Source organism: Oncorhynchus kisutch, linkage group LG19 (assembly GCF_002021735.2).
Source record: "Oncorhynchus kisutch isolate 150728-3 linkage group LG19, Okis_V2, whole genome shotgun sequence".
Lineage (NCBI taxonomy): Eukaryota > Metazoa > Chordata > Actinopteri > Salmoniformes > Salmonidae > Oncorhynchus > Oncorhynchus kisutch.
Genome location: NC_034192.2, coordinates 34,990,241 through 35,015,169, shown reverse-complemented (window position 1 = coordinate 35,015,169; position 24,929 = coordinate 34,990,241). Strand labels below are relative to the sequence as shown.

The following is a 24,929-nucleotide window of genomic DNA, read 5'->3' as shown; positions in this document are numbered from 1 at the left end:
CGAACACGGACAGCAGTGGACGCATCAATCAATTCAGGCTACAAGAGGGTGCCTAATGACAATCGGTGAATGTTATTAACATTTTTGGTGTTTTAATAGACGTCTCTCATCAAACAGCAGGTGCACAGTGCTGTGTTTAAGATGCTGTAATTCTCTTACAGTACACGAACGCAGGTAGCATACTTTTTAAAAGGATTTGTTTGGCAATCAGACAAAAACATCATGCCTGGTTCTGTTCATGCCACATTAAAAGGTAATACATTTTTACAGTTGAAGCTAGAATACTAAATTGAAACAATAACAAAGTGGTTCACCCGCCTCATAGTTTGAACCATGTTTTGAGGCTATACAGTGTTTGCTTACATTTACATTGTTTACAAACATATAAAGTTATATTTTGGGTTCTGATGGGGTACGACAGTTGAACTAAGCTCATGAGGCATTTATAAGTTATATTCTTCAAGAATCAACACGTATACAGTGCATTCAAAAAGTATTCAGACCCCTTGACTTTTTCCACATTTTGTTACGTTACAGCCTTATTCTAAAATGTATATATATAAAAAAAATCCTCAACAATCTACAGACAATACCCCATAATGACAAAGCGAAAACAGAAATATCTTATTTACATAAGTATTCAGACCCTTTACTATGAGACTCGAAATTGAGCTCAGGTGCACCCTGTTTCCATTGATCATCATTGAGATGTTTCTAAAATTTGATTGTAGTCCACCTGTGGTAAACTCAATTGATTAGACATGATTTGGAAAGGCACACATCTGTCTATAAGGTCCCACAGTTGACAAAGCTTGTCAGAGCAAAAACAAAGCCATGAGGTCGAAGGAATTGTCAGTAGAGCTCGAGACAGCAATGCCACAGATCACAGCAATGCCACAGATCTGGGGAAGGGTACCAAAACATTGATGCAGCATTGAAGGTCCCCAAGAACACAGTGGCCTCCACCATTCTTAAATGGAAGAAGTTTGGAACCACCAAGTCTTCCTAGAGCTGTCTCCCGGCCAAACTGAGCAATCGGGGGAGAAGGGCCTTGCTCAGGGAGGTGACCAAGAACCCGATGGTCACTCTGACAGATCTCCAGAGTTCCTTGGTGGAGATGGGAGAACCTTCCAGAAAGACAAACATCTTTGCAGCACCCCACCAATCAGGCCTTTATGGTAAAGTGGCCAGACGGAAGCCAATCCTCAGTAAAAGGCACATCACAGCCCGCATGGAGTTTGCCAAAAGGAACCTAAATGACTCTCAGACCATGACAAACAAGGTTCTCTGGAATTATGAAATCAATATTGAACTCTTTGGCCTGAATGCCAAGCGTCACGTCTGGAGGAAACATGGTACCATCCCTTCGGTGAAGCATGGTGGTGGCAGCATCATGCTGTGGGGATGTTTTTCAGTGGCAAGGACTAGGAGACTAGGCAGGATTGAGGGAAAAATGAACGGAGCAAAGTACAGAGAGATTCTTGATGAAAACCTGCTCTAGAGCACTCAGGATCTCAGACTGGGGCGAAGGTTCACCCTCCAACAGGACAACAACCCTAAGCACACAGCCAAGACAACACAGGAGTGGGTTGTGGCCCAGCCAGAGCCCGGACTTGAACCCGATCTAACATCTCTGTAGAGACCTGAAAATAGCTGCGCCGCGACGCTCCCCATACAACCTGACAGAGCTTGAGAAACTCCTGTTGTGGAAATTCAGTCCTGAGAAAGACTTGGTCATTTCGTCAAACAATCATCTTATTTAATATTGATTAACTATTGCAATAATGAGGCTGGTCGACCCCCCCACCCTTGAGTGTAGGACCGAGTAACCTAACCTTCACACAAATGCAGAGTACTTTATATAGCCGACACTAATAATGCTCAGCCATAGTTGGTTCAACCCCCCCCCCATGCAGACCAAGGATCATCATAAGCCACACTGGGTTCATCCTGTCGTTATCTGCATGTGGGTTGTTGTCTTAACCCCACCCTGGCTTAGTTTCCCAGATGCAAGGATGATTTTGAGACAATGAAGGATTGTCCTACTCCTAAGCTATCTCTAGTAAAACACATTCTTGTCTACGTAATGCAGTCTTTAAATCATTTTCCAGCTCAAGCCACCTCCAGTGACCACATGCCCAGATTAGCTGCAGGGAACTAGAGTGGATATCATAAAACACAGACACTAACAGAACAGAAATATCTTCCTATTTGTTAAGTATTAATTGCTAACTATTAATATCAAACAAATCAGGTAAATATGCACATTTTCTATCACACTACCCAAATACCAGTGAGCCAAGCTTGTAGCGTCATACCCAAGAAGACTCGAGGCAGTAATTGCTGACAAAGGTGCTTCAACAAAGTTGAGTACTTACGTAAATGTAATATTTCAGTTTTGTATTTTTGTATAAATTTGCAAAAATGGTAGATTTCATGAGGGGAAAAAAAACAATTTAATACATTTTAGAATAAGGCTGTAACGTAACAAAATGTGGAAAAAGTCAAGGGGTCTGAATACTTTCCGAATGCGCTGTATATCATTATGTCCAAAAATGGATGTAGCAACTAAGGATTCTAGCTCTAAATGACATGCGTTTACTATTAGGCCCATTAAAAATGTTTAGTGCACACCCACATTGGAGGTCCTGTACCTGGCAGATATTACATCTACCTTCACCCCTGGGCAAGGCCCTATCCACAACCCTGCTGACCCCTGATTTCCAGATCACCTTGAACCTGGTCTTCACCACCACCTTCACCTATTCAGTCATTTCAGACTAGTGATAACCTCACGGGCAGAAGGAATAGATATTAAAGTATTAAAACAAAGCCATGAGGATCTTACCTGCTGTACACTGGCCTGTAGCAGGTCTCCTAGTCTCTCCACCAGGTCAGTGAAGGTTGGCCGGTCTCCTGACTCGCCCTGCCAGCAGTCCAACATGGTCTGGTATCTGAGGAGAAATACACATCATGTCATTATTCTGGCTCATATTCACATTCTGATAACACAGACACACTGTATAGCTATGTTGAGCAATATACAAATAAATGATGGTAATAATATGGTAATCGTAGAAATCTATATGGGTTGGTAATGATGGTGATGAATTTAGCATAATGCAGATGGCCATGCACTGCTAAGTTTCACTCCGCTGTAGCAGACATTTACCCAAAAGGCAAATAGCATTCAATCTTTTACAAAGGGAGTGCTTTGACTTTAGCAACAACCTGCACTCCACCAGAGAGACCCTGTGTGTGTGGAGGCTGACTGACACCAGAGATGACCTGTAGCTGGCTTCCACCCAAATCAACTGTCATCTAAAATACTCGTATATCCAATATTTCATTTTCCAAGGATAATCTGGTCTCTGGGGCTGTATCTCATTCCCTCTAGGTCTTGGTGTGAACATTAGGAATGCTCAGAGCACCCCCTCTGGTCTTTGACGAGCTGTCAGCCTCGCTGCCCATATGGGAAGACTCAGGGCCGTTATGTGCTGTGTTTCCACTGCAGTGGCCTGTAATAATGGCCGGACTCGGCCGTGTAGGAATTCAGAGATGGAGTGCAGGCTGCTGTTTAAATCAAACCCTACAGTCAGGGGTGATGATGGATCCCTAGCCTGTTTCTTACTATGGAGCGCAGCCTCCAAACAGAGGCCCTTACGTAAACAGAGCCAGGTGCCCATTAGCTCCATTATGTTCCTCTGATTGGCACCAGATTGAGTCAATTTGGATTTTGGAGAAAATTCCAGTAAAAAGCAGATGGTTCATTACATCCTCCGTCTTTTGCCCTCTCCATCTGTGTTTGCATTCAGGGAACCTAGACCTTGGCTTGACAAGACTCCTCCTCTCCTCTCAGTACAGTGGGGATTGGCTGGAAAAACGACCGGGTTGCTGGGCTGTGATTCCCATGTTAATGAGTGTCCTTGGCCAGGTGGAGGGACTCCTAACATCCTCACAGTGACAGGATGGAAGCCCAGAGCAGACCACCATGGCCCACATGGGCCACACATCAAGAGGAGGAGATGTAGACAGCAATGTATTTCAACCCAGCTTCCTCTCTGCTGCGTAAGGGGAATAAATTGGTTCCCCCTCTACTGTCTCTTCAAGCAATACTTTGTCGAGGGGGACCATTGTGGTGGTCGCAATTCCTTAGTCCACTACTCTCTTCTGGCAGGACAGCTGTGGGATGTTGGGAGGTGGACATCATTTTTTCTCTATTCTCGCGTCTTGAGGAGCATTCTTGAGGATGCCTCAGATCGCCGTTGGACCGATGGAGGATCTATCGATCTTTTAAGCCGATGGTCACATTCCTGATGAGCCGGTGCACCAGCAGCAGCGTAGATATACCGCCCTGTATCGCCCGGCACTTGGCCCCCTTCATTATCCATGGGATCAAGGTCAGGGTCAGAGCCTCTGGATCCCAGCCTTCCACACACCTGAACAACGTCAGGCCTGGGAGGCTCTGAGGAGAAGTGTTGGAGACAGGGTATTGCCCCTATAGACTATTGTGTACCGCTCCTCTGCTTGCCATTTAAAGTGATATCAGCGGGTCTTGTGTTTATCTCAGACAAGAGGCAGGTTTTACATCATGGTTCCTTGGCATGAGCATGTGTTCTCTATATCTTCATTTTGTCAATGGAAGGCTTTGCTTTGAACCAGAACGGAAAGTATCTTAGAGAGAGGAACTTGGCACCAGTGGGTCTGACTCTGGATCTACCGAGCTGACATTTGCTTCTGTTCGCGTCCCCACTCTCTTAAGGCCTGTGTCACATGAAGCAATGTGGATGCAATTTCTGTTGCAGATGCAAGTTGCAAGTGACATCATCTCAAGCAACTTTGCTGATACACATTTCAATTCAAAAGCAATTTAAATTACATTCAACATCTAATCCTGTCAAACATCACATCATGGTTTACATGAATTATTTATTTATCCAAACGTTTGGTAATTTTAACAGCATCGATATATAGACAAAATGCTGGCTGTGCAATTTAGCTAGCTAGCCAAAATGTTGCCTATTTGCCAACCATGCTTTACCAAGATAGCTAGCAAGCTAACCAAGGTAGCGACGAGCTAAGCTAGCTAGCTAAGTGCAGTTCATGTTGGACAATTTCAGTTGAAACTGGACAAAGAAAGGTCTGGGATTTATTGACTGCCAGACCATGTACAAAATCATGACTAGCCATGGTGTCTGGAATTGTTTATACATTTCCCATTTGCCATGTCTCTCTCGTTTGTCGCGATTTTTAGCGGCACTGACAACTGGATGGAACGACATGACGAGTCGACGTAAACCTTTTTCTGCACACTGATTAGACATTGCATACAGTCAGTTACGTGAAATATAATTGATTTCCATCACTTGCGATGCAATGCAACTAAGTTTCAGGCAATTTCGGGGGGGGGGGGGGGGGGGGGTGACACACATAGCAACCCAAATGCAGCTTTGTTGCAAGCAACATAAATTGTCTCCAGATTGCTTTGTGTGACATCGACTCCAGTCTGGTTCATATTTTGCTGGTCATCTCCAATCACCATCTCCCAGGTATTGGTGATGTATCCATTAGCTTGGTTCCAGTTGGCACAAGATGTTTAAAACAATTCTGGACAACATTTATCAATTACAAATCAATAAGACAGAGGAAGTTTGACTCCACCATGCTCTGTCACAAATGAAAACCAAACCCTACACACACACACACACACACACACACACACACACACACACACACACACACACACACACACACACACACACACAGCTGAATGGGAGATAGATTAACAGCAGAGCTCAGGAAGTGAGAGCAAGAGGTCCTTATTGCAAACTCAGACATATGCCGCAGCCTGGGACAGTGAGTGAGAGCCCCAGACAGAGCTCCCTGCTGAGAAGCCACCCAGTCACCTAAAGGCAACAACAACCCTAGCTCTCCCTATCCAGTCCACCTCCCTGCTAGACAAACAGCACTGATACCACAGGGCCAGGAGAAACCCCACTAGACTCCCCCAAAGATATTCTGTTTCAGCAGCAGCGTCCACCTCTGCCCTGCTTCAATGCCCCCTTGTGTGGACAAGGGAGGGAGTGTCCCGCCCTTTGGCTCTTATTGCCCTGTGTCTGGCTGCCCCCCTGGCCACTTCACGCTCCCCCAACCTTTAGTGTTGGGCTTAATTACGGCCGCATCAATGTCAGTCTTAAAATGGATCCGCACCTTGCCACCCGCAGCCCCCTCAGTTAACTGCCAATCAGCAGCTCCCGTCTCTCCTCCACATTCAGAGCTGGATTACCCACGATGCCTATAAGCCCTGTCACCCATTCAGACGAATGAAAGAGCAGATACAAGTCCTTTTTTCACTATATCAATATGGGAGGCTTTTATTGAGTGCCCTTTAATGGGTGGCTCTGAGCAAGAGTTCCTGTTAGCTAATTACCTTCAGGAGAGGTTGGGGGATACGGAGACTTGACGAGAGGCATGGTTCAGGCTCTTTACAAGTTTCAAGAGCCAAGGGAGCTCAGTGTATTATGCACAGGCAAGAGGTAAGAGAGCTATAGCATTTATGATGAACTTTCTGACATGGGCCACTCTTCAAACTGCAAGGGCATTACTTTTTAAAGCCTGAGTTAGATGATGAGATGGGGTTTGTATGTTAAGTAATGGGGAAGCAATGATTGCTTGATCCTTACATCTCAGAGGAGGAGTATTCCGGAGCTCTCATCCTGGTCCCTTCCTTCAGTCGGCAGCAGAACTCTTCGTCGATGTGTAAGCCAGGATATGGAGAGGCACCTGGGAAAGGGACAGCGAGAGAGAAGTGCAGGGTTATCAGACACTTCAATCTCCCACACAGAGAGGATTGGAGACTTTACAAAGATTAGAGAAGAAAGCTTCATAAACACTCAGTTAAGACTGCTTCAAAATCAACTGATTGACCTTACACATGGGCAATGATATGAAACATTGAATAACATCTAGAGATAATGCTAGAATAATTCTGAAATTGGAATATCGGGGGTGAGGTAAGATATGTTTTTTAATAACTTTAATTCACGCTTGGATCAGTCTAAATAAAAACAGTAATACACTAAGCCAACTTGAATCAAATATCCAATCCAGTTGGGGTTTCAAAAATATTGCCCACGCCATGTAATCCATAAACATTTCCTGACTCATGAAGAAATATTTTCATGTACCCGACCAAGATCGCTGACACAATGTCAGATAGCATCTACAGTGGTATCTACAAAGTATTTAGTCAGCCACCAATTGTGCAAGTTCTCCCACTTAAAAAGATGAGAGAGGCCTGTAATTTTCATCATAGGTACACTTCAACTATGACAGACAAAATGAGAAAAAAATCCAGAAAATCACATTGTAGGATTTTTTATGAATTTATTTGCAAATTATGGTGGAAAATAAGTATTTGGTCACCTACAAACAAGCAAGATGTCTGGCTCTCACAGACCTGTAACTTCTTCTTTAAGAGGCTCCTCTGTCCTCCACTCGTTACCTGTATTAATGGCACCTGTTTGAACTTGTTATCAGTATAAAAGACACTTGTCCACAACCTCAAACAGTCACACTCCAAACTCCACTATGGCCAAGACCAAAGAGCTGTCAAAGGACACCAGAAACAAAATTGTAGACCTGCACCAGCCTGGGAAGACTGAATCTGCAATAGCTAAGCAGCTTGGTTTGAAGAAATCAACTGTGGGAGCAATTATTAGGAAATGGAAGACATACAAGACCACTGATAATCTCCCTCGATCTGGGTCTCCACGCAAGATCTCACCCGGTGGGGTCAAAATGATCACAAGAACGGTGAGCAAAAATCCCAGAACCACACGGGGGGACCTAGTGAATGACCTGCAGAGAGCTGGGACCAAAGTAACAAAGCCTACCATCAGTAACACACTACGCCGCCAGGGACTCAAATCCTGCAGTGCCAGACGTGTCCCCCTGCTTAAGCCAGTACATGTCCAGGCCCGTCTGAAGTTTGCTAGAGAGCATTTGGATGATCCAGAAGAAGATTGGGAGAATGTCATATGGTCAGATGAAACCAAAATATAACTTTTTGTTAAAAACTCAACTTGTCGTGTTTGGAGGACAAAGAATGCTGAGTTGCATCCAAAGAACACCATACCTACTGTGAAGCATGGGGGTGGAAACATCATGCTTTGGGGCTGTTTTTCTGCAAAGGGACCAGGACGACTGATCCGTGTAAAGGAAAGAATGAATGGAGCCATGTATCGTGAGATTTTGAGTGAAAACCTCCTTCCATCAGCAAGGGCATTGAAGATGAAACGTGGCTGGGTCTTTCAGCATGACAATGATCCCAAACACACCGCCCGGGCAATGAAGGAGTCCTTCGTAAGAAGCATTTCAAGGTCCTGGAGTGGCCTAGCCAGTCTCCAGATCTCAACCCCATAGAAAATCTTTGGAGGGAGTTGAAAGTCCGTGTTGCCCAGCAACAGCCCCAAAACATCACTGCTCTAGAGGAGATCTGCATGGAGCAATGGGCCAAAATACCAGCAACAGTGTGTGAAAACCTTGTGAAGACTTACAGAAAACGTTTGACCTCTGTCATTGCCAACAAAGGGTATATAACAAAGTATTGAGATAAACTTTTGTTATTGACAAATACTTATTTTACACCATAATTTGCAAATTAATTAATTAAAAATCCTACAATGTGATTTTCTGGATTTTTTTTCTAATTTTGTCTGTCATAGTTGAAGTGTACCTATGATGAAAATTACAGGCCTCTCTCATCTTTTTAAGTGGGAGACCCTGCACAATTGGTAACGCCTGCTAGAACGCCCTTTTTCTTTTCATCACATCAACCAATCATGGCAAACAAATAGGTTGATTACCGCGTAAGTCATGTCTAACACAGAAACAGGGGTGTAGTTGATGGTTTGGCACCTAAAACGAACAAGAGGTGTAAATCCTAAACCACAAGACAAAACTCAAGCTGCTAGACAGCAGGTCACGTCTCCATATGCATATGCCAGCACCTTGGGACTGGAGCAAACCTTTGACCTTCAAACACCTATCAGGTTGCCAGACTGAGTGTTTGTAATTTTTTTTGCAGTCGTTTCGTGTCTTCATTTATCTTTCTGAGACCATGTTAACACCACCCAGATGTGTGAGTGGTTATGTGAAGGTACTGTATATGTGTCTGTGGGTATTTAGTATTTTCTTTCTTGTATTTTATTAAGATGCCCATAAGCTGTTGCAAAGGCAGCAGCAACTCTTTCTGGGGTCCAAACAGAGTGTGTGGTTGTGACAAAGAAAGGTTACCGGAGAAAGAGAGAGAGACAGTGAGCAAAGGGAGAGAGAGAGTGTGTGTGAGAGAGAGAGATAAAGAGGGAGCATGTGTGTGTGTGTGTGAGAGAGAGAGAGAGAGAGAGAGAGAGAGAGAGAGAGAGAGAGAGAAGAGCATGTGAGAGAGTAGGAGACAGATAAAGAGAGCATGAGAGAGAGAGAGAGAAAGAGAGAGAGCATGAGAGAGAGAGAGAAAGAGAGAGAGCATGAGAGAGAGAGAGAAAGAGAGAGAGCATGCGAGAGAGAAACAGAGAGAGTGAGAGAAACAGAGAGAGAGAGAGAGGAGAGACAGAGAGAGAGAGCATGCGAGAGAGAAACAGAGAGAGTGAGAGAAACAGACAGAGACAGAGACAGAGAGAGAGAGAGAGAGAGAGAGAGAGAGAGAGAGAGAGAGAGAGAGAGAGAGAACAAGTGTTTGCATGTACCCCATGTCTTGAGGTAGTTCACATTTCACACCCTTTTTTTGTTGTTGACCCAAGTCCTCCTGGGTGATTGGCTTCATGGCAGAGGTTCAAACGTAGCAGCACAATCAAACCTCAAGCCCTGCATCAATGTGCTGTTCTTTCCTTACACTTTCCTAACATTTACTCTGAATGTTGTCCTTGCTGCCTATGGTGACATTTGAGCATACAATTTGTCATGTGGAGTCTTGCTCTAGAACAGCTTGGTCTCTGCTTTGTTGCACGGTGCAAAGACAGTCATGAACCGACATTCAATGGCGTCTCAAAGGTTGCAGTGGTTTCACCGCAGGGGCAAACATTTACATTGATCGGCTGCTTGGTTACAGCGCGTTTGCATTGCCAGCTGGGAAGGGAACGGCCGGCTTAAATGGAAGGTATTCTTTCTTTTTAACGGCCCTTTGCCTGTGATAGAATTCACAGTGGAAGTTCACTAATGTTTAAAGCACGAGCAGCATGAAAATTGTTCTCTCAAGCTGACAATGCAGCCCCGTTTTATCCCAGAGGCACAATTACGCAGTAGCAGGAGACAGTTATGACCCAGTACATCTGGAGGAGCTGCATGGCTGGGGGCACCTTGCCTCGCCTGGCTAGCTGACTGGAGACTCCTCACTGAACATCGCTGGCTGATGACAGACAGAAACTTCTCCCTTCTATGGAAGGGATACTGCACACTGTGTGCAAAATTGTAAGATTACATGTAAAAAAAAGCTTCTTGGAGACTATTTCATTAAAATAATAAAAAATTCTAAGCAGTAATGTTAACTGAGAAATAACAAAAACACATTTAGCATAATATAATTTCTCTGAAATAAGTAAGTTGTAGGGCAGTGAGCATGGAAGCAGTCCAAATCTGTAGTTTCATGACAAGTCCTAAAACAATAGTCCTTGTAGAGGTGATTTAAGATAAGGACCTACACAACGGAGGAAATCTGCATTGAATAAGTCTGTATTGTTCCACATGGCTGCGTTGTGAAATGTGCACAGATGTTTGTTCATTTCTGCTCATTAATTCTGCTAATGGGGAGGTCAGGTGAGGAGGTGAGGGACTATAAGGCATAGTGAGTCATTCCTGGTCAGGACTAAAGGTCTGTATATTTACCCAGAGAGAAAATCTCCCACATTAGGACTCCAAAGGACCACACATCGCTCTGAGTGGTGTAGATCTTGTCAAAAATGGCCTCTGGCGCCATCCACTTGAGGGGCAGTCTGGACTGTGGGGGGGAGAGAGAGAGATGGAGATAAGAGACGACAGCTCTTTTAAATCGGTATCTCATCTCACCTGTGTGACTGGCTCTCTCACTAATACCATCAACAACCGACCTGTCACATCTGAGAAGCAGAAGGGCTTGAGTTGAGTGAAGTACTATACATGCCCTCATGCTGTAGTTCTATCACACATCCTCAACCACCAAAACATCCTCTAGTCTATGCAGACAGACACGTTAATTCCGTATTCAGACAAACACTGAAATCTGCCCAGAATATCTGGCATTTCTCAGAACTATTGCATTTATTCAGTCTGTCTTTACAGTGCCTTCAGAAAGAATTCACACCATTACTTTCTCACATTTGTTGTGTTACAGCCTGAATTTAAAATGCAATCAATTGAGATGTTTTGGTCACTGGCCTACTACACACAATACCCCATAATGTCAAAATGTATGAAAAATGAAAAGCTGAAATGTCTTGAGTCAATAAGTATTCAAGCCCTTTGTTACGGCAAGCCTAAATAAGTTTGGGAGTAAAAATTTGCTTAACAAGTCACATAAGTTGTATGGACTCACTCTGTGTGCAATAATAGGGTTTAACGTGATTTTTGAATGACTACCTCATCTCTGTACACCACACAAACAGTTGAAGTCGGAAGTTTACATTCACCTTAGCCAAATACATTTAAACTCAGTTTTTCACAATTCCTGAGATGACCTTTCAGCAGGACAATAACCTAAAACACAAGGCCAAATCTACACTGGAGTTGCTTACCAAGTAGACAGTGAATTTTTCCTAAGTGGCCGAGTTACAGTTTTTACTTAAATCTGCTTGAAGATCTATGGCAAGACTTGAAAATGGTTGTCTAGCAATGATCAACAACAGATTTGACAGAGCTTGAATAATAAAAAAAAAGAATAATGGGCATATATTGTACAATCCAGGTGTGCAAAGCTCTTGGAGAATTACCCAGAAAGACTCACAGCTGTAATCGCCGCCAAAGGCGATTCTAACATGTGTTGACTCAGGTGTCTGAATGCTTATGTAAATGCGATATTTCTGGTACTTCTTAATACATTTGTAAGAAATTTGCAAACATATCTAAAAACATGTTTCCACTTCGTCATTATGGGATATTGTGTGTAGATGGGTGAGAGAAAAAAAGAACTGAATCCATTTTGAATTCAGGCTGTAACAAAATGTGGAATAAGTCAAGGGGTATGAATACTTTCTGAAGGCGCTATAGTTTTTGCCAAGTCATTTTTGAATGATGGTAGTCAAGTTACAGTCTCTGGTTTCTCTCACACAACCAGGCGGTAATCGTCAAGTGAATGGCACATTTCATCACATATATAATGTACTTATTATGTCAGATTAATAGAAGTACAGCATGTAGCCACTAACATCTCCTTTGCGAATGTAGTCTGGGTCTTTGTAGATGTCTCTGGCCAGTCCAAAATCGCAAATCTTCACAACATTATTCTCCGACAGTAAGATGTTTCTTGCAGCCAGGTCACGATGAATACACTAACGAAAAGAAGACAAGACATCCATTTGGATTAGGATTGTTATCAAATGCATGACTTTACATGAACGTTTGAGTTCTGTGGAGATATCTCAAGTTAAGATTCAGCCTAATGGGATAATGCATGGCTAGAGCCAGGACTATATCCTGACCATGTGACCTTACAGGAAACACTCGTGGCCCTGTGCATGTCAGCTAAGACAACCTTATGGAACAGTCATCAGTGATATTCTGATGTGAAGTGTTTCATATCCAGGTTAAGCCCTTCTTTCTAATGGGGTTAGTTACAACAATGGGTTCACTAATGAGTCGAATCTGCTCTCCCAGAGCTTGTGACTGAGTTTTAAATGTGAATGAGTTTTAGACTGATTATAGCCAATATGCCAATAGACTCACAGCGAACAGAGCTTACTATGAATGAAAAAAGGTCAACAAAACGACTTCCCCGGCATTCGAAATACAACATCATTTCATTAAAGTCAACTGGACAGAATAAAGCTTTATAAACTGGTATTAGCTGATTTAAAAACAGCAACTTGTGTCTCATCAGACTGCCTTTTGGAAACATATTGATTTTGATGCAGTAATTTGCCTAGAGGAAGTGTATACCTTGCGTGAAGCCAGGAACTCCATGCCTTTTGCAACTTGGAAACTGTAGCAAATCAAATCTTCCATTGTCAATACTCTCTTGTACAGATCCTCTGGGTCTGAGGGTAAAACAAAACACAAAGTGGTAATGACTACAAACAATTTTCATAAACACAATTTAGTATGGTGTAACACATGAATTATGCACAATACAAATGTATACATGCAGGATCATCAACTCCATATTGTTAATGTAAGCCTCCCATACAAAGAAACCTGCAACATGCCATCATCGAAACCCCCTTTGTCACGTACAGTACGGTTCATTCGTCCACCTACAGTCTCTGTCTTACTAAAAACATCCTTTAAAGACAGGAGAGGATGCCTGGTGTTATTTTAGATGTGGGGTGAGACGTGTGATATCGGTGCAGTGTGACAGCAGGAGGGGGTTTGTGGAGGAACCCAGTGGACTCCTTCCATCAGCCCACCTGAGTAAACATTTAATCACACCAGAAATAACACATCACAAAACAAAATGTCCGACACGCCAGGACCAGACAAACACTTCTGTCAGAGGACTTTTCCTCCACTCCTCCTTCTCATCCAGGCACAGTGGGTGCCAGCCTGTGGTTCTGACCTATCGATTGTAATTATGAACAGGAGGAGGAAATGTCCCATCAGGCCCAGGAAGAAAACAATCCGGGGGAGGGCGGGGTGGAGGTGAGGGGAAGGAAGACACTGTTGGCTCGTGTAGTTTTACCTTCCTCCTCTTCCTCTGAGTCGCAGTAGCTCTTATCTTCCACAAAGCCGGAGCTGGCCGAGCTTCCGGTGCTTGCCACGCTCTCCAGGCGCCGCTTGATGAGCTCGCTGAGGTCACAGCCCGACCCCGACGTCACCAGCTTACCGTCCTGGCTCTGACGAGACACACAACAGATACAAGACGCTAAGCTTGAGTCTCTTTAGAAAGTGGCTCTGCGGACAATCTGGGGTTTTCTTATCAGGTTGAGAAAACGATGAAGGCTTTTGAATAGGATTTAATGAGAAAACAGCATTTCTGAAAGCTTCAGTCCGTGAAGATGCTGATTCACCTTATAGACAATGAAATCCGCCCTCTTGCTTCTTAAGTAGTTTGACAAGTTTCCATATTTGCAGTACTCCACTATCATCATCAATGGACCTGAGAAGAAAGAAGCACCGAATTCAAAGAAACTGACTAACGAGTAATGATTCAGAAACAGTGACAAGAGTGTGTTGAAATCATGATGGATTTTCTCTGAGATGCCAGCAATTTATAACTTTACTTCAAAAGTCATACACTGTGGCTAAGTTTAACCATAGAGTTAACCCTGTCCTCTGTCTCGCTCACCTCCAGGCTTGGTGCAGGCTCCCAGCAGGTTGACCACGTTCAGATGATGACCAATGTGGATCAGGATCTTCAGCTCGGACATCAGAGCCTTGCGCTCATTTGTCGTAGCTCCTCCTGTTACAACGCAAACACGCAGACCATTTAGAGGGATGCTGGTTAAATATACATTTCCTATTGCGGGGATACTGTTTCATACAACCCCTCAAAAGCGTGGATGTATTTTGACTTTAAATTACATTTTCATTGAAGTTATTTCGCTTTGTTTAAGATTAACTGATGTACGTTCATGGACGTCTGGTAACCAAACAGTATATTTAATAAAGAACAGATTTGACATAGGCAGGAAATGTTTCATTTGAGAAAATATGATCATCGACATGAGAACATTCAATGTGAAAGGTTAAGATGGCATGAAAAGATAATGTCAGGAATGGAATGAAGTCAACATGGGAATATATATAACTTCAAACATAAACATCAGCCTTCTCTCACATTCAAACAGATTCTCGCATACAACCCAAAGCACAGCCATACATTCCGTCAAAATAAACCCTGGAGCACACACGGAGAGACAATATAACTGTTGACTGTGAACAGGGCTCCCGAGTGGCACAGCGGTCTCAGGCACTGCATCGCAGTGCAAGAGGCGTCACTACAGACCCTGGTTCGATTCTAGGCTGTATCACATCCGGCTGTGATGGGGAGTCCCATAGGGCGGCGCACAATTGGCCCAGCGTCGTCCGGGTTTGGATGAGGTAGGCCGTCATTGTAAATAAGACTTTGTTCTTAACTGACTTGCCTAGTTAAATACAGGTTAATTTTGTTTTAAGATCACAGAACAGATAATGCTGTTGTTTTCCTCAGTTGTTTATCCAGTCTACCGTTCATATAAGGAGGCGGATATCTGGGTCAGGCATGCTATGAGGTCAGAGGGAGGGTTATTCTTAACCAAATAAACTAAACACCATCAAAGGGACTCGTCCTTTTTGGGGTGCCATCGACGCCAAAGATTAACGGTCAACCATAAATCAACCTCTACGCTACGCTGATCTCAAAGACCGTGGAATAGCCACTAGTCAAAGGTGGGTGGCGAGCTTAATGCGTCCGATGAGCCTGTATAATGTCTCTCTCTTTCATTATCTGAAAAGCTCATCTGGCCACAGGTGGTTGGAGTTAGCAATGTTAGTAAACAATATTGTCCCTAACTGATAAACAAAAGGAAAACATCGATTGAACAAAATAGTGCGAAATATTCCTGCTCTTATCCATCACTGACTCCCTGGATGTGGTTTACTCTGACAGAGATTTTGGTCGATTTTAATCATGAATCAATGACTTGAATTTAAATAATGAATGGAGAACATAGAGAGTTGAGCTGAGTTTTGGGTCTGTACTTCTGCTCTGTCTTATTGTTGGCTCATCACAGTGGTCCCAGCATGCTCTGGAAGCTGGAGCTGACTGACGCTGAGTCTCAAACCACCCGTAGGAAGGGTCAGTTTAGGGAAGTGAGCTGCTTTTCACTACGTTTGACCTGTGGTTCCTGGAGCAGAGCAGGGAGCAACAGCCAGCCCGGCGAGCTTGGTTCCTCTGTGATTAATGGAAGGGGATGATTAATGCCGTGACACTGATGGAAATATCTAACAAATGGCCTGGTTTATCATGTAGCTAGATCTATCACAAAACGCCATCACTGTCCATCCATGGTCCCATTACTCTACAGAGTTGGAGTTGGCCACCCCAACAGAGCCAAGAGGGAAGTTAGTTTGACCACTTCAACCCTAAGGGGATACAGCCAGTAATGTTGGGCTGAAATGTTTACTCTGCTAAGATCAGTAGGCCAAATCCCTTGGACAGTCTCTCTTGCTTCTGGAGTCTCTCTTCTTCCACTTTTCTCTGTTTCCATTTTGATGGAATAAATATGTTCTGCCAGATTTAGAAAGATTGCAAAATGTGTCTGTAAGTTATGGTGACCATAAATCTTGCGTGGGGAAGGGGGTGGTCATTGGTCTCAACTGTTTGTGTATCTAAAAAACATCAGGTCTATAAACCTTAATAAGGATTAACGTGCATATCTTTTGTAGATGCTTCATTTGTACCGTCCACGTTTACATTTTTCATCGCCTGAAAATCTTGGACCCAAGTGGAATGCTTTCCTGATTCCTGTCACATCTGCAGAATGTCATCCTCACCAGGGACACCAAGGCCTTAGTCTCTCTCAGACCAAACAGTCTGTTAGAAGCAGCCATCACACGCCTACAACTGGCTACACACGTGTGCCATCACAGTTCTTGAATTCATATCATGCACGAGAAACCAAATCACCTGCTGAAATGACAGATGGCTGTTTTACATCTGTTACATTCAGAACGACGGCTGTTGTGTTTCTACCGTAGGAGCTGACCACGTGCATTGGGAGAGGAGTACCTTTATCAGTATCATCTCCACCAGGTGGGATCAAAAGGAAGTTATCTGGAAACAACCTGCATGACTTTTCAGCCTGGTTTCCCAACCAAAGTGACTCGCGAGTGCTGTTAATGAGCGTGCATTACGTTTTCAGATCAAAGTCTTGATAATAACGCTTCTACCCTATACCTTTCAGCATTTTGACAGCCACAGTCTTGCAGGTCGAGAGCTTGTCGATCCCAAAAGCAGAAGCCTCCACCACTTTCCCGAAGGCTCCATGGCCCAGAGTTTTGCCTGAGAGAGAGAGAAGAGAGAGAAGAGAGAAAGAGAGCAAGAGAGAGAGAGACCAGTGGGTTAAGTAAATCAGATTGGGTTCCCTGTCAGGGGCGATATGGGCCTGTAATTAACCTTTTACTGCAGTGGGTTAAATCAGGGACACACAGAGTGATTGGTCTAATTTGAAAATCAACTTTAAAATAAAAGTATACACCTCACACACATGGTTATGGGCTTACAAAAAAGAAGACACCTGTACCATGTCAGGTATAGAGTTGAAATTTATTCAATTTAGAGTTTCAATACAATGTTACATTTTCTATACATCACAGAAGAGTGAAATATAACAAAACTGTTTGACATAGAAAGACCGGACATTCCACCCATTAGGGCAAAAGAGGGCATTTTTGGTCATTGACTGCAGGAAAGGGCTAAAACAACCTGCTGAGGTTCTGACGACTGGACCCGTGAAGCGTTCCTTCAGGGGATATATAATGTTAAGACTGTGTGACAGCGGAGAGTCACTGATGAGTAACGAAGCTACACCCTCTTCACAGGGGGGTGACACCTGTTGATGTGTCAAAAATGACATTAACCTGTTGATGTGAAGTATATGGTGAACAAATCAATTAACTTACAGTAGTTGTCCCTTCATGGTGCATATTGACCTTTTGAGTTACAGCGTCGTCATGGTGAGGGACTTCGTAGACCGTACCAGTGCTGTGTGGTGTAGTAAGTTACTCACCCAGTCTGAGGCGGTCTCGGGGAAACTCCCACTTGCTGCTGTCATACTGCAGGAGTTCACACTGCTCATCCAGAGGAAACTCGTCTGGGTCGATGATGATGGATGGACCCATTTTATAGTCCACAGACTAGAAGGGAGATGAGAGGCAGAAGAAAATGGTGATGGAGCTCGTGTACAGTAGGTATGTGAAATCAAACAGGATTTGTGGAAAATACACTTTTTCATGTTAAGTAAAGGACAAGAGCAAGTGTTCTACCATGACCGTGCCATTGTTCTACCATGACCGTGCCAGTGTTCTACCATGACCGTGCCATTGTTCTACCATGACCGTGCCAGTGTTCTACCATGACCGTGCCATTGTTCTACCATGACCGTGCCAGTGTTCTACCATGACTGTGCCATTGCTCTACCATGACCGTGCCAGTGTTCTACCATGTCCGTGCCATTGTTCTACCATGACCGTGCCAGTGTTCTAACATGACCGTGCCAGTGTTCTACCATGACCGTGCCAGTGTTCTACCATGACCGTGCCATTGTTCTACCATGACCGTGCCAGTGTTCTACCATGACCGTGCCATTGTTCTACCATGACCGTGCCAGTGTTCTACCATGACCGTGCCATTGCTCTACCATGACCGTGCCAGTGTTCTACCATGTCCATGCCATTGTTCTACCATGACCGTGCCAGTGTTCTAACATGACCGTGCCAGTGTTCTACCATGACCGTGCCATTGTTCTACCATGACCGTGCCAGTGTTCTACCATGACCGTACCATCTCTCTACCATGACCGTGCCATCGCTCTACCATGACCGTGCCATTGTTCTACCATGACCGTGCCAGTGTTCTACCATGACCGTGCCATTGTTCTACCATGACCGTGCCATTGTTCTACCATGACCGTGCCAGTGTTCTACCATGACCGTGCCAGTGTTCTACCATGACCGTGCCAGTGTTCTACCATGACCGTGCCAGTGTTCTACCATGACCGTGCCATTGTTCTAACATGACCGTGCCAGTGTTCTACCATGACCGTGCCATTGTTCTACCATGACCGTGCCAGTGTTCTACCATGACCGTGCCATTGCTCTACCATGACCGTGCCATTGCTCTACCATGACTGTGCCAGTGTTCTACCATGACCGTGCCATTGTTCTACCATGACCGTGCCATTGTTCTACCATGACCGTGCCAGTGTTCTACCATGACCGTGCCATTGTTCTACCATGACCGTGCCAGTGTTCTACCATGGCCGTGCCATTGTTCTAACATGACCGTGCCATTGCTCTACCATGACCGTGCCATTGCTCTACCATGACCGTGCCAGTGTTCTACCATAACCGTACCATTGCTCTACCATGACTGTGCCATTGCTCTACCATGACCGTGCCATCGCTCTACCATGACCGTGCCATCGTTCTACCATGACCGTGCCATTGTTCTACCATGACCGTGCCAGTGTTCTACCATGACCGTGCCAGTGTTCTACCATGACCGTGCCAGTGTTCTACCATGACCGTGTCATTGTTCTACCATGACCGTGCCAGTGTTCTACCATGACCGTGCCAGTGTTCTACCATGACCATGCCAGTGTTCTACCATGACCGTGCCAGTGTTCTACCATGACCGTGCCATTGTTCTAACATGACCGTGCCATTGTTCTACCATGACCGTGCCAGTGTTCTACCATGACCGTGCCATTGCTCTACCATGACCGTGCCATTGCTCTACCATGACCGTGCCAGTGTTCTACCATGACCGTGCCATTGCTCTACCATGACCGTGCCAGTGTTCTACCATGACCGTGCCAGTGTTCTACCATGACCATGCCAGTGTTCTACCATGACCGTGCCAGTGTTCTACCATGACCGTGCCATTGTTCTAACATGACCGTGCCATTGTTCTACCATGACCGTGCCAGTGTTCTACCATGACCGTGCCATTGCTCTACCATGACCGTGCCATTGCTCTACCATGACCGTGCCATTGCTCTACCATGACCGTGCCAGTGTTCTACCATGACCGTGCCATTGCTCTACCATGACCGTGCCATTGTTCTACCATGACCGTGCCATTGTTCTACCATGACCGTGCCATTGTTCTACCATGACCGTGCCATTGTTCTACCATGACCGTGCCATTGTTCTACCATGACCGTGCCAGTGTTCTACCATGACCGTGCCATTGCTCTACCATGACCGTGCCATTGCCATACCATGACTTTGCCATACCATGACCGTGCCTTTGGTCTACCATGACTGTCGTTGTAATGTGCCTATTTCTATTGTCTTTGGACTGTTGATGCATGTTCTCTACTTTCTTGTCATACACACAAACACGATCTCAGCACTTTTCCAATGCCAGGAAATGTGGAAATCGTAAACGTCAAGCTAAAATTATCCCACCCAATTGAACTGCATTTTGCAAGAGACATGAGTCAGTGATCGCAGTTGACAAAATCTGTATAGTGAGATTGCACTCCACTCCTGAAGCTCACAAACAAAAACCTCAAAATTGTAGTGTGGATGTTTGAATATGTCTTGAGAAGAGTATGTTACACATTGTTAAATGGCATGATGCTATGGTTTAATTAACTAAGTAAAAAAAAATGAATGGTGAGTCAAGTCCCCAGTGCAGTATACAAACAGTTACCACTTTCAAATGTCTTCACAGTCAAGAAGAGTGAGATAGATAGCACAGAACTAGCTGTGATTGCAGGGAGATCTCTTGTTTACCTTCCTCAGCTTGCGGATGAAGAGGATGAGCATGAGCCAGAGGAAGGTGGCAGCAGCTCCTGTACACACCAGGACGATCACCTCAATGTTGGGCTTCCCCTCATCACCTGGAAGGAGACCACAGGAACAATTAGTCAACTGTTGTTCACCGAGGAATTATGTGTTTTCGATGATTCTTGAAAAATGTATAAGAATTGATAACTGAGAACAAATATAAATGGGGATGTACACAATAGAGGAACGGTTTTGTTTGTTTAACATATTAGAGTAAGACATGGCACTGGTCTACTTATCCAGTACTTGAAAGTACATTTCTCTAAGTGAATCCAAGGAAGTGAATTACACCACTGCAATGTTGATTTTTTGAAAGTCCACTCTGGCATTTCTCTCAGTTATTCATTTTTTTGCTAGATTAACTCATTTCCGCCATGTTGTGTTCACACTACAAGTGGAAACACATTCCACTGCGTATCCCTAATTTTCTTAACTATCCATGTCAACATTCACAGTCAGCCATCTCAAAACTGCCTTCCTTAATCTTTAGGAATTTTGTGAAATAGTTTTGTTTAGAGTAATGCCTAAATAAAGGTTTGGCAATGCATGAAGCAAACTGTCTAATTTTGGACATGCTCTAACGGATGATGCTGACACCGGGGTTGGACTTTGAGGAAAATGGGACATTTTTGGGGGAACAGGAATTCATGTCTGGTGCCAGGGCTAGTCGGCAGAATACCGTCGCATGACCTTTCCCCCCTCCCTCAGTCTGTGTCATCATGTTTCCAGTCCCATGGTTATTTAACGAGAAGACTTCTCCCCTTGCTGTGCCCACAGAGAGTGGGACCTCTTAACACACTCTTTGCAGGTCATGTCCCATGGGTAGGGACCTCGTTTAGAGCTCCAAGAGCCCCAGTCATAAAAGCCAGTGGAGTAATTCACTGGACATACTTGGAAGCCTCTTGGCAGCCTCCCTCTCTAGAGAGAGTTCTCATACTGAAGTCTGGCCAGAGCCATTTGTACTGTTGACAAGAAAACATGGCCCAGTATGGCCAAAAGGTTTCCTGTGACTGTGATTGGTCATGCAGTAAGGAAGTGTTCTGGCTGTGGCTGTGCTGGTTAAACTCAGGGTTGATTGGAATCTGACGTGGTTAATGTACTGCAGTTAGATTCATTGGATATCGTTATCAGGATGACATGGGTTCTCGTCAAGCTCATTATGATGGAAATAAAGTAGTGACTCACCCACGACAGTGACCACAGCACTGGCTTTCACACTCCCCTCACCGTTGCTGGCCAGACACTCGTAGAAGCCCTCATCGTCTTTCTTCACTCTCTTGATCGTCAGCACCCCATCCTCCCTCAGGGTAATACCTGGAACAACAGCACGAAGTCAACAGCTCAGATTCTATGGAGAAAATGACTAACATGGTTGAGCAATTCAGCAACGAGGAGGCCCAGGAGATTTTCTTGATCATGTGACCCGACCAGGGAAAACCCAGGGCCCCTAAATCCCGAGTCATTTCTTACCTGGACCCTCCTGTACTGGTAGGTTGTCTTTGTACCAGGTGATGTAGGGTGGCGGCACACCCAGGGCGTAGCAGGCCATAGTCAGAGTGCTGCTGCTGTTTACATCTTGATTGGTCAGGTTCTGTCTCAGCCACGGCCTCTTCCTCTCTGTTTCAATCACAAAAGCATGTCTGAATTCGATCACTCTTCTTTTCAAGATTTTCCTCAGACAAACTCATCTCTCTACTGGGTTTCATAATCACGAGCGGGTTTATATCCAGGAGCAGGCACTTTTAAATACGATGTTACACAAACATATTATTCTTTGAGTTGCAATTACTGTTCTGTTAGAGACCTCATTGAACACCCAGCAGGCAATGTTCTCTCTGTCACTTCCTCACCATGCACAATCAGCACAGTCTTGACTATAGCTCTCTTGTTGTGGATCTTGTGCGCCCAGCACTGGTAGCCTGCTGTGTGATTCCGGGACACATTGTGAAGGCTTAGGGAGAGAGAGATAGAGTAGGGGCTGAACTGCAGGGCCGTGACGTTGTTGGTGATGGTGGAGTTCTGAGGGTCCTTCCACTGCAGGTCTGTGTACAGGTACCGAGTCCCCCTGCAGGTCAGAGTGACGTCGTCACCCTCGATGGCAGTCTGGGGCTCAATGGCCAGGTGCTGAGGGTGATCTGGCGGGGGAGAGGGGAAAAACACATCAGGTCATTAGGAGTGTTAGAGCATCTTTTTGTTTGGGGGGGGACATGCATAAGCACAGGTTAGATTATTGTACAGTATATAAGTGGGATACAAGAGCATCTTTGTTACTGCCTGTAAACCTCTCTAGGACACTGACGCTGTCCTATTCTGGGAAAGAACATCTCCGAAACATCAAGCTGCGCATCACCACACCAGGAATTTGCAGTTATTTCCTGTTTCATCACTGTTAATTGGAAGCACGTTGGCGGTGTGCGGTGAGCAGCGCTGATGTTCGGCCTACAGCAGTGCAATAGGAATCAGGCCGGGGCCGGGCCTCCGGGGAGCCAGACTGAGTTTGTTTATTCAGAACACTGGAAAGCATTCTGTGTTCCATAAGAGACGACAGCTGTTATTACAATTCTGCAGCATTCCAGTGCTCTCGATCCCCACCTCTGGAATGGTGGCACATTGCAGCACTTCCTCCAGAGACTGATTTTATTCTCATCCGGAAACTCGGAGTTTGGCATCATCAGCCGTGTCCCCAAACATAGTGTCACCACCATTCCCAATTACAATCTATCATCATTCAAGTTTTCAACTTCAAAACTTCTACGGTTTCAAATTTTTTTCCCGCGGTAATGACTGCTTGCGTGCCCTGACAGCTGATTTCTCCTATCATTATATAACTGGACTAGATGGAATTTTCATTTCATGAACATTTGGAACTGTTCAGATGCATATAAAAAATGATTCATGCAGCGGCAGGCTCCGAGAAGAAGAGAAATGACCCGCGGGCACTCCAGTGTTCGCTCAGAGCTGTTTTTAACCTCGCAGTATTAGACGGTACCATATGGCCCAGGACATGTTTGCCTCTTCCGTTCGATCCTGAAGCCTGCCTGCTCCGGAGGAAGATGGTTTCAATTAATGCCTCCATCTGCACTCTTTATTGCACAGTACAATCTGTGCATTCTTTCGCTTGCCTCGCAATTCATTACAGTGCGTACGTGTAGTCACTGGAAGCGAGACTTTGTGTATGTTATATGTTATACTGTATGCCTGGCCCGTAAAAATAAAAACCACTCAAGCATTTCTGCTTGTAATTTTTCCTTATGCTGTTTCTTTCAATCAACTCCCCACGTTGTGTAATGTTAAATTGGCCCACTTACCGTCCACATAGAAGGGGATTCTCAGTGTACGGGTGCCAAGTTTGTTCTGGGCTGCGCAGGAGTAGATCCCTGTGACGTTAGCCGCTCCCACCACTAGCGTACTCACAGTCTATGGAGGAGAGTGAACAAGCCAATCATTCGATCTACAATAGAGCCAGCAAATGCTGTATACTATGTGCAAAATATATGTTTATCTCGATGAGACTAACTTGTACAAATAAAAAAGTTACATGAAAAATGTTCAGGTTGGCATAAGATTCATTATACCTCAATCCATACACACTGACACAATGTCTTTTGAAATACCACAGCAGATGTTCCATCAACATCAGTGTGGCTATTTTGCCATTAGCTAGTGTGTCAGAGATCTGCCTTAAGCCTAGCCTGTTTTATGCTCTCGTCACAATAATGGAAGGATACATCTGGACTTTCAAAACCCGCCTCTTCTCTCCCCACAGCACAGGTCCACAGAAAGAGTGCCGGGGCCTCCATGTCATTTCCTGGGGAGCATTTACAATACCACACTCGATTCTATCACCGTTGGAGTGGAACCCGTTTAATGGCTTAAGTAGACACAACAATAAGTACGATTTGGGCAAAGGGCCAGATTGCGTAGGGTTCTGTTTTGTGTTCAGAACGACATCTGTTTTCAGAGCAGCTACATCAAAGGTGCTGAATGCTGTGGCTGTATTGTCTGGGTGGTGTTAACTTCCTGGGTTTCTAGTGCCATTGTGCTCTGCCCCTCAGAAATAGAGCTTTAGCCATGAGACTGGACTGTGTTGGACACATTTTCACAGTTGTAATATGGTTTCAATGTTTCAGCTCATATTGTGAGCAGGGTTGAGGGAGTAACACATTACACAAAAACGGTAACTGTGGTCTGTTACAATAGCAGCAAAAATATTGTAATCAGAATACCGATACTTTTGAAAAACTAGA

At 44.6% G+C, this 24,929-nt stretch overlaps 1 protein-coding gene across 1 annotated transcript in view; it reads right to left on the bottom strand.

The window, feature by feature from the left end:
* The window catches only part of LOC109864967 (vascular endothelial growth factor receptor kdr-like), a 72,227-nt gene that overhangs the window by 12,259 nt on the left and 35,039 nt on the right, over positions 1–24,929 (bottom strand). Inside the window, exons 12-26 of the mRNA XM_020453060.2 lie at positions 23,991–24,099; positions 22,533–22,817; positions 22,153–22,299; positions 21,868–21,996; positions 20,629–20,735; positions 17,895–18,021; positions 17,063–17,167; positions 14,471–14,584; positions 14,193–14,281; positions 13,865–14,018; positions 13,126–13,223; positions 12,396–12,518; positions 10,882–10,993; positions 6,684–6,783; positions 2,849–2,954 (exon numbers count right to left, since the gene is read on the bottom strand). Of these exons, the coding sequence (XP_020308649.2) occupies positions 2,849–2,954; positions 6,684–6,783; positions 10,882–10,993; positions 12,396–12,518; positions 13,126–13,223; positions 13,865–14,018; positions 14,193–14,281; positions 14,471–14,584; positions 17,063–17,167; positions 17,895–18,021; positions 20,629–20,735; positions 21,868–21,996; positions 22,153–22,299; positions 22,533–22,817; positions 23,991–24,099 (1,905 nt within the window). The remainder of the gene's footprint in view (positions 1–2,848; positions 2,955–6,683; positions 6,784–10,881; positions 10,994–12,395; positions 12,519–13,125; positions 13,224–13,864; positions 14,019–14,192; positions 14,282–14,470; positions 14,585–17,062; positions 17,168–17,894; positions 18,022–20,628; positions 20,736–21,867; positions 21,997–22,152; positions 22,300–22,532; positions 22,818–23,990; positions 24,100–24,929) is intronic.